General features: G+C 45.3%; 1 protein-coding gene across 1 annotated transcript in view; it reads left to right on the forward strand.

Moving 5' to 3' along the window:
- tecta (tectorin alpha) overlaps positions 1-10021 on the forward strand; it is a 35581-nt gene extending 25560 nt beyond the window's left edge. The window contains exons 22-34 of the mRNA XM_056594848.1: positions 44-260; positions 606-805; positions 1459-1839; positions 2236-2522; positions 3005-3285; positions 3878-3988; positions 4179-4381; positions 4910-5073; positions 6014-6262; positions 6965-7127; positions 7325-7409; positions 8239-8358; positions 8798-10021. Of these exons, the coding sequence (XP_056450823.1) occupies positions 44-260; positions 606-805; positions 1459-1839; positions 2236-2522; positions 3005-3285; positions 3878-3988; positions 4179-4381; positions 4910-5073; positions 6014-6262; positions 6965-7127; positions 7325-7409; positions 8239-8358; positions 8798-8901 (2565 nt within the window). The 3' untranslated portion in view covers positions 8902-10021. The remainder of the gene's footprint in view (positions 1-43; positions 261-605; positions 806-1458; positions 1840-2235; positions 2523-3004; positions 3286-3877; positions 3989-4178; positions 4382-4909; positions 5074-6013; positions 6263-6964; positions 7128-7324; positions 7410-8238; positions 8359-8797) is intronic.
- The last annotated feature ends 470 nt before the right edge of the window (positions 10022-10491 follow it).

The raw sequence follows: 10491 nt of genomic DNA on the forward strand, positions 1-10491 counted from the left end.
CTTCCACATCGGGGACGGGCTCTACGTGTTCGTGGAGCCCGAGGCGGTGAGGCTCTGCGGTCTGATCGTGGACCGCGCCGGCGTGTTCGCCAGCTGCCACAGCAAGGTCCCGCCGGCGTTCTTCTACCAGAGCTGCCTGCAGGACACCTGTATGGACCAGGGAGCCCCGGAGACCATCTGCAACTGGCTGCAGATCTACGCCAGCACCTGCCAGACGCAAGGGCTGCCCATCTTTGGATGGAGGTCTAACACCCCCTGCGGTGAGGCTGGCATGCTCGTGTTTTTTTTTCTGTGATCTAGATTTCAAAGGTTTTACTGCAGAACTGATGCAGTATATTGCTGTGGTTCAGGATGACATGCAAAAGAAATAGATAAAGACATTAATGTTTGGTTGTTCATAGTGGCTTCCTTGTTGAAAGTTTTACTCTGGGCTCTTTTCCTGGAATTGTCATGTCGTTTTCATTTTATACTTAAAACTTTTGAAAAGGATGACCCTCTGCGATTCACACAAAGCTTCAGGAAAAAGTTACGATCTATCCAACATACCCAACAATCCATCTGTTGGAAGGTTTTCAGTGGTGTTAACTGTCGCCTGCTCCTCCCAGTGCTGCGCTGCCCAGCCAACAGCCACTACTCCAGCTGCATGTCGGTGTGCCCGCCCCAGTGTGCCCCGGCCCGCGGCCAGAGGGACTGCAATCAGGACTGCGTGGAGGGCTGCCTGTGCGACCAGGGCTACGTCCTCAATGGCAAGAGCTGCCTCCTGCCCCAGAACTGCGGCTGCTACACGGACGGCAAGTACTTCGAGGTTAGTTTACCCTTGTCTCGGCTGAACCGAGTGAGATTAAACAAATACATGCATGACTGTTTCACCCCGGGAAAGAAATATTAAAGTGATGCATGGGATGTTGCTGTGGCGAAGGTTTTGTAGGTTTTTCATGAGCTCCAAAACACTGTCGTTATTTACTGACAATACATCGATATATAAGAGCTACAATGTTTCTTGCGAATGTAACTCAATACCACACCCATCCACAAGTCAATCCATTCATGGATGTTCTTCCCCGTGTATGGATTATATGAAATGTTTTTTTCTGGTACACCTTAACCCCACACTGCATCCCCAGTGGGGAAATCTGAAAATAACATTGCTAAAACTGTAGCCATTACTCAAGCCTCAAGAGGCTGCTGATGGGAATTCTTACCTGGTGCAAGTTTAACTATATGTTCTAGCCATGTGTTATTTAAGCACACAAAATAATTAGAATCTCTGCATCATTCATTATTTTCAATAGATTCATATATTTCATAATTATTGTTTGTGCTGCAATGCCTGCAGTGTAAAAAATAAAACACAATTCACATCTCCAAACTCCCGAGAGGATAGTATTGAGTACTTTTCATAATTATAAAAAAAAAGAAAAATCCAACCGGCCCGTCTCCCTGGTTCCCGCCCCCCAGCCCAAGCAGCTGTTCTGGAACAGCGACTGCACCAAGCGTTGCCAGTGCATCGGCCGCAACCTCATCCAGTGCGACCCGCGGCGCTGTAAGGCGGAGGAGGAGTGCACGCTGCGCTACGGCGTGCGCGGCTGCTTCGCCCGCCGCTCCCAGCACTGCGTGGCGTCCGGCGGCGGCGTCTTCCGCACCTTCGACGGCGCCTCGCTGCGTCTGCCCGCCTCCTGCTCCTTCGTCCTGTCCACCAACTGCCGCAAGCTGCCCGACCTCTCCTTCCAGCTCATCGCCAACTTCGACAAGTGGAGCACGCCCAACCTCACCACCATCTCCCACGTCTACCTGTACATCAACGAGGAGAACATACTTATCTCCGGCAGCCTGGTCAAGGTGAGGGTCCCTGGGGGGTGCCCTCAGGCAGAACAGGGGGGGAGCTCTTCTGGGGGGGGGGGGCCTTCAGTAGAAGGCTAAAGGCGTCCTTCAGCCTGACTGATGTCTTGTTGATCCTGAGGCTTTTCAATATTATGTAGATGATGATTGGATGGATGGATGGATGTAGGTTCTGTAGATAGATGGGTAGGCATGAATGTATGTCTGTATTTATGCATGTATGTATGTATTGATGTATGTATGCATGCATGCATACGGCCTGTATGTGTGTTTGTATGTTTGTATGTACGCACGTATGAATGAAATCCATCCTTAAATAGGCAGCTCCTATTGGAAGTGAGCCATCGTCGAGTACAGCCTCATAGCTGTAACCGGCCCGTTGCTGTTGCCCACCAGGTGAACGGCACACCGGTGTCGGTGCCTTTCGTCACAGGGCTGATGACCCGCCTGTCCACCTCCGAGGGCTTCCTGGTCATAGACACGCCCCAGGACATCCAGATCCGCTACAACCGCTTCAACACCCTCAGCATCACCATGGGCCAGCGGCTGCAGAACAAGGTGTGCGGCCTGTGCGGGAACTTCAACGGAGACCCCAGCGACGACTACATCACATCCAGGGGCAAGCCAGCGGTCAGCGCCTTGGAGCTGGCCCAGAGCTGGAAGACCAACGGCATGCAGAACAGGTGAGCATGTCCGCCCACGCCGCCTCCGAAAGAGCACACTGAGTGGAAAAGATTAAAGGGTTATCTATCTGTACACGACACAACATCAGTGAGTTTATCAACCTCTAAAGGCTACAACAGCCATTACAAGATTATGACAAGCTGGCATACCTTGCCAGCTTGGTATTCTGTGCAGCTCAGGAAAATAATGGCCTCTGACACATTGCAGCGATGTCATTATATTGTGGGAACGATTGAATCGGACCAAGGTCCAGAGCCCATAGTCCTTATATTGTTTCTCATAGATCTAAGGTCCAGATATGCTTTAGTTTCTCACTTTCTACTCCTTGGAACTCCTATTCTTTTCATGTATTCTTCAACAAGGTGGAGCATGAAAATCCAATTGAAAGTGCACTTTTTCATTTTTATGGACTACATTCACTAAACCTGATCCCCAATAAAACCCTGAATCCCCCCCCCCCCCACCTCCCCGCCGTCCACAGCTGCGACGAGACCCAGTACGTGGCCCTGGCTCAGTCCTGCGAGAACACGGCAGTGCTGAGCCTCCAGGGCGAGGACGGCTGCCAGAAGCTCAACCAGATGAAGGGCTTCTTCCAGCCCTGCCACGGCCTGCTGGACCCCCGGCCCTTCTTCGAGTCCTGCTACCTGGACGGCTGCTACAACCACCGCAAGGCCCAGGTCTGCGGCTCGCTGGCGGCCTACGCCGAGGCCTGCCGCGCCATGGGCACGCTCACCACCAAGTGGATTGCCCAGGAGAACTGCTGTAAGGGCCCCGCCAGGCGCCAGCCTGCCCCCCCCCCCCCCCACCCCCCCTTCCTCTTCCTTCTAGTGGTGGACAAGAAAGCGTGGTTAGCCTAGCCTAGCCTATCCTGCACGTCAGTTCTAGTAAATGGGTTATATGTGAGCGGTAACTGGCGTGGGGGGGGAAGGCCATCCAGTGTAGGCTAGATCCAACTCTTCCCATGACTGTACAGTGGTTTTAGTGGTAGACCGCTTGAGGCTGATAGCCATCTGATCCACTTTGGTTGAAACTTTTAATGTTAAGGTGTTAGCAAGACACCCAACCGCTTTCCTCTATTATGGTCATATTACACATATGTCATCGTCAACAGTGTACAACCTGTGTAAAGATGTGAGGGAGACGTCATATAGAATACTCTTTGTGCATGTTGTGTATATATAAAGACAGCATCAATACAATACATATTTTTGTATCTGTATAATCATGGTATTAATACTAACGTTATTTTAATCTCTTTATTCTGAATGACGTCTTGGGCTAGCCAAAATGCTAATGCAACAGTGAATGTGTTTTGAGTCTGACAGCTAACATGGTTGCGTGGACCTGTCTTTAGCAGAATGGATCTATGACCCCTGTGCAGGAGAGATCTGCACAAACAATACCTGTGAGCAAGAGAACGGGGGGGACCTCTGCGGCTGCCCGGAGTTACCCAGCAGCCCCGGCGGTGAGTAACGAGACACTGAGCAGGGAACATGCTAAGATTGACTCAATTTAGAGTCGGCCAGCTTCTAGTATACATAACAGCTGGTCGATACAGTGTTGATTTTCTGTTCACTCCTATGCATAAATGAGGCCGGTTAAACAATGTCTTTGTCTTCATTGTCTTTGGTTTGGATTTTGTCTTCTCCCCCAAGGTGACGATGACATCATCCAGGCGGAGGTGACCTGCAAGCACGCCCAGATGGAGGTGTCCATCTCCAAGTGCAAGCTCTTCCAGCTGGGCTTCGAGAGGGAGGACGTGCGCATCAACGACCAGCACTGCGCCGGCATCGAGGGAGAGGACTTCATCTCCTTCCGGATCAACAACACCAAGGCTCACTGCGGCTCCATCGTGCAGGTACCCCTAGACCCAGGGGCCGTTCAATGACTGACTTACAGACTTAAGAACAAGGATAGGACTCACACACGAGTTGAGCCACACAAAGACATTTGTATGTTTGTTCATACATTCACATAACCTCGTACATCTCATACATATCAGTATTCATTTAACCTGTAGAAAACAGAAACAATTCAATGAAATACTGTGTGTATTGTTATATATATATATATATATATATATATATATATATATATATATATATATATAGTGCATGACCATATATATATATATATATATATTTATATATATATATATATATATAGATTAAAGCTGATAGATAGATATGAAAAATAAAAACACTTTTATCTAAGTATGGACAATATATTTGACTGTTTTACTGTTTTACTTCTGCACTCAAACTGGAGGTGAATCCTTTTGCACCCAAAGGGACTGACTCACGGTGTATATCTATAGATGTTTGTTCTTTTTTTCGCGTCCCTAACCCTAACCCTTCTTCCTTCCGCATGGTTCCTCCCCCGGCAGTCCAACGGCACGCACATCATGTACAAGAACACGGTGTGGATCGAGAGCGTGAACAACACGGGCAACGTGATCACCAGGGACCGCACCATCAACGTGGAGTTCTCCTGCGCCTACGAGCTGGACCTCAAGATCTCCCTGGAGACAGTGCTGAAGCCCATGCTCAGGTGAGATGGAACGGGCCCACCAGGACCAACCCACTAGTGGTTCCTGACCGTTGACCTCAGGTGAACCACTCAATGGTCATCAAGACCTGAACTGACCGAATCAAATGCAAACAGTAAACAATACATGAATGAACATGCAGTGCATGACCAAGAACGGCCAGCGCCCCCTTTCCACACAATCATTAACGCAGGAATAGGAACAGTGGAAAGATAAAGACTTGAGCTCTCTATTTAGCGCGTTTGTTGTGTTGATGTTAACATCAACTGAAAACATATGTTGGAAGTCACAAAGAAACTATTTTGAAGTAATTAAAGCCTAGTTACTGGCTTTATTTATAATAGATTTATTTTCTTCTATAAATCCCACATACTTCTGCAGTACCCTCCTGTACCACCGGTGGTACGCGCACCACAGGTTGATAAGGCTCAGTTGCGCCAATGAAGAACAGCTTGTTTACTTTGTTTACTTTATTCATTTTATTTATTTATTTCAGGACAATGCACAATGATGAACATGTACAGCAGTATACGTAAATGTGCCAGATTGTATCCTGGGGACTAATTTCCGTCTGTAGTCCATTCGGTGCGCATCAACGACCAGCACTGCCAGCACTATTCAAACTTTAGTTAAACATTCAAAGAAATACACTGAATTATTATTGAATTGGTCGACATTGGTCATATTCAATTTTATTGATTTCTGATTTGAGCTAAGACCTACATAACTAGATTGCTTGATTTATTTTCCCATAGAAAGCAGAATAAAATAACTAATCAGTGACACACTAAGTAGGAGAGTGTCGCTAGTTGTGTGTAACACATCCTGATCTCCATTAGCAAAGAATCTTTCAAAAACTTGACACTGAAACCACCCCACAACGCTCAACATCACTTCTCTCTATCCCCCGCCACCTCTTCATGCCCCCCCCGCCCTTTACAGCGTGATCAACCTCACGCTGCCCACCCAGGAGGGCAACTTCATCACCAAGATGGCGCTGTACAAGAACGGCTCGTACCGGCAGCCCTACAGGGAGGGCGAGGTGGTGCTGAGCACGCGGGACAACCTCTTCGTGGGCGTGTTCGTGGAGGGCGCCGACGAGAACCAGCTGATCCTCATCGTCAACATGTGCTGGGCCACGCCGTCGCGCTACAGCAGCGACCGGCTGCGCTACATCATCATAGAGCGGGGGTAACATACCGTCCATTCAGTGTCATCATGGGAATGTACTTTCTGATCCATAGGAATGGAGGAATGCTTATAGTCAGCCGATAGGAATGTGGTTGACACATATTCAGTGTGTAGGAATGTTGTGTCACCGGAAGGTGAGGTGTTTGTTATAGGCTTGTGCATTACAATGCATCATGAGATTTTAAATTGACGATACTCCATTTAGAGAGGACTAAAGTGACTTGGAGTACTGTCAAATCCTAACTTAACGTGAATATACCGTAACCTAGGCTAATGATTTTTTTTCCACATCTCGCCTGAAAACACTGACAGTTTCAAACACAACAATTTCTTCCCATGAAGACCAATCATTTCACGATTAATCTCTGAACACTTCCCAAAGAACTGACCGACCCAAAAACGTACATTCCGGTGCTCCTATGCTTCCAAAATGAAGGCTGCCATTGCGGTGTAACAATATGTAAGCCCTATTGTTAATTGGCTAGGATGTTCAGTACTTTTCCTCAGTGTACGGGTGCTTGTTTGTTTTGGCTGGTGCAGCGTGTGCCTGAAAACTGCTTCAATATGTCCATGTTAACACGTTACATGTGCATTACATAATGCTTACATGTGTAAATAGCCAACGATTAATAGGCCCATCAGAACATTTGTATTGTTGTTTGTTTTAAACAACCATTCCACCGTGTCTGTCCGTCCGTCCAGCTGTCCGAACATCAAGGACAACACCATCGGCATGGCGGAGAACGGTGTGTCGCTCACCTGCCGCTTCCACGTCACCGTGTTCAAGTTCATCGGCGACTACGACGAGGTGCACCTGCACTGCGATGTGTCCCTGTGCGACTCAGAGACCAACGCCTGCAAAGTGGTGAGAGAGACCCGCCTCCCGTTGACCTGTTGGTCTGCTCCCACTCTGGGGCCCTGGCTGGAGGGTGATGATGATGATGATGATGATGATGATGATGATGATGATGGATGAGTGCTTTGACTCATTGTGGAGTTATGTTAGTTATTGTTTTTTTATTGTTCATTTGTTTGTTTGTTTTTTTTCGACTGTGTGATCAGAACTGCCCACACACCAGGAGAATGTACTCGGAGGACAGTCAACATACGGAGCACATACTGTCTGTAGGGCCAATCAGAAGAAGAGGTAGGCACTCTTCAGTGTGTGTGTGTGTGTGTGTGTGTGTGTGTGTGTGTGTGTGTGTGTGTGTGTGTGTGTGTGTGTGTGTGTGTTTGTGTGTCATTGTGTGTGTGTGTTTGTGTGTGTTGTGTTTTTGTGTGTAATGTTCACCGTTGTGGACACCATTACCTGTATTACAATATGATTGAAATACACCAAGGCCAACATAGTTAGTAAATATACATATAAATATATATAGATATGTTTATAGATATATAGATATATAGATAAGAAAGATATATTGTTGTGGTTTGAATGGGTATTTCTTTCCGGTCACATTTCTACAAAGGACAACATGTTAGGTGAATCAGCTAAACCTGAGCTGCCAAGCAGGGTTAAACCAGGTCTTGACTCTCATTTTAGAGTTGGGGAGTACACCTGAGCCCTTTCTCAAGCAGCATTCTTGTCTGTACTTCTTTATTCTATCATTACAATGGTTACAACAAATAAAGTGGCCTGACCTGGTGAATAACTAATTCCTTACATTTTAACACCCCTGTCCGAACCATTTGTGTCATCACTTTGACTATTGCACTATTCTCAGCCTATGATGAACATCTACTGTAATAACCAGTGTTAGTCTTGTCTTGTTTTGTATCTGGTTACTTGGCTACTGAAGTGATAAACAGTGGTGACACAATGCTGGGTCATTTGCTTATAATAGCCTCTGGCGGTGACGTTATTAAATGGTGACACATCGCAGCAAAGAAAACCCTAGCACACTCCTGGAGCGTGAAGGCGTTGACATAAGGGTGCCTCTAAAAGGTTGTCTTAGGCCTTTGGTTTTGACCCCCAGAGTCGGACTGGTGTGAATTCAACAACGGGGGTTGTGAGCAGATCTGCAGCAGTAAGACGACTGGGCCGGTGTGCAGTTGTGTGACCGGGATGTTGCAGAGAGATGGAAAAAGCTGCCGGGGTAATCCCACAAATAAACACACACAAACACATTTACTGTATATACACCAGCACGCACATAAACACACACGCACACACACATACACAAATGTAAATCATATTCATGTGCAAATGCACACACAAACACACATTTACAGTAATACATGCACCCAAACACACATTTACAATATACGAACACTCGCACATACACACACACACACACACACACACACACACACACACACACACACACACACACATTAACAGTATGGGCGCATACACACACACACACACACACATTTACCGTGTACACAGTCACCAGCATCCGTACACACATTACAGTATACACATACACGCACATGTTGACAATACACAGGCACACGGTACAAGCATACACATTGCTTGTTAAGTCAATACTGCAGTATGTATGAGTTTGACTTTTATTATCTGATCTATTTCAGTCGTGAACTTGAGTCCCATGCTTCGAGCCCAGGCTCTTCCTGTGGGCGTCACTGTCTTGGTCGCCTGGCTCCTGGTTCACATGCACACTGTACTCACCTGCTAACCCAACTGGTAACACCGTGAAAGACTTGAAGAAACGCAACCAAATAAGTCCTGCTTGGACTTACTCAGCCAGTAGACCAGACGTTGGCCAATCACACCATCAAAGACATTTCAAATTCAACCCTTCTGAGTGTATTATTGTATTCAATTGGAAAAACACGTATAAACCCAGATATACATTTAGAAAATATAATTTAAATACTTACTATTTTAATAATTTAAATACATCCAAAGAAATATCTTTTGTTTGGAAAACCAAATACTACAACAGAGCATTCACCAAAAAAATCACTGATGTCCATTACTTATAAGAAAGATGAGGAAAAAATGAAATGGATGTTATGGATAGACTTTCAGCATAAATGACTGAAATGAGTGGAACAACACTTTTTTTAAAGAAACACATCATTGTGATCCTAGTCCCTGCATTATCTTGTCTAAGGGTATTCGATGGATGAACTGGCTATACATCATAGGTAATGTAATGTGTATTCAAATTATATACTCTGTTCTAGCATAGCTGCCAGGGTGAGCAATCTCTTTAAATATGCAAACAACTAGTATGAAATACATTTGTTTTTGTCTCGCAATCATTTTAATACTTCCGCTACAGTTTTCAACAAACAGTTACGCTATGCTAGTGTTTTCGTTGCAGGTATTTTCTAGCAATAACGCCATTAACACTAATCATTGGCCGGCAACCAAGTTCTTATCTGCTTAATAAGGTGGCCATGAAATGTACTGATAAAAAGGTGATAAATAGAGTATGTGTTGATTTTATATGGATACCTGGGCATGAGTGCCAGCAAATGTTCTCTATTTCTCAATAAGGTAACATGTCAATGTCTGAATGTAAACATTGAACACAGGCTACAATAAGTGACAGAACAACGTGTTTGTTGCATGTTGAAGTGAAAACTGCCAAACTTCCGTAATATTTTCTCATTTACAGGCTCCTGTTACTGCCTAATATGTAGAAATGTACAGTCCTCAGTTGGTGGTACTTTTATGATTTTGATAAACAGTAATTTAAGAAAATCTAAAGTTTTACAATGTGCCCAAATAAAAATAAAAAGTGCCCTTGTTTTTTTGACAAGTTACCTTAATAAATGAAAACCTAAAAGTCAACATGTATCAAGTGTTTTTAAACTAACTGCAATTCAGTTTCACTCTTTTACTCTATCTTTCACCATTAAGTCTTCATTTAAATGTTTTCATTGCCATAGTTTTATATATTTTAATATACATAAATATAATAATCCCCATATTATTAACACAGTAACACTGCATCCAGAACAGCAGTTACTTCACTCAGTAACTGGTCTAACTATGAGCCCAGAACCATAACTACGGACCCCTCCCTGACAACAGTAAATCTGTATTCGCTCTGCATCATACGCTTACATTAACTGGCTCCATCCACATTCTATTTTTAGGTGATTAATTCTTCCGGTTGCTCTGTTTACGCAGAAAGTGATTCATTCAGATGTGCTAGGTACACATGAGGATGATGACGTGGGGAGAAAAATATCCTTTTGCACAGAACTATTTGGAGAATGCTTGCTCATGGTATTCCCTGGATGACACATGC

The sequence above is a fragment of the Gadus chalcogrammus genome, chromosome 7, assembly GCF_026213295.1.
Source record: "Gadus chalcogrammus isolate NIFS_2021 chromosome 7, NIFS_Gcha_1.0, whole genome shotgun sequence".
Taxonomy (NCBI): domain Eukaryota; kingdom Metazoa; phylum Chordata; class Actinopteri; order Gadiformes; family Gadidae; genus Gadus; species Gadus chalcogrammus.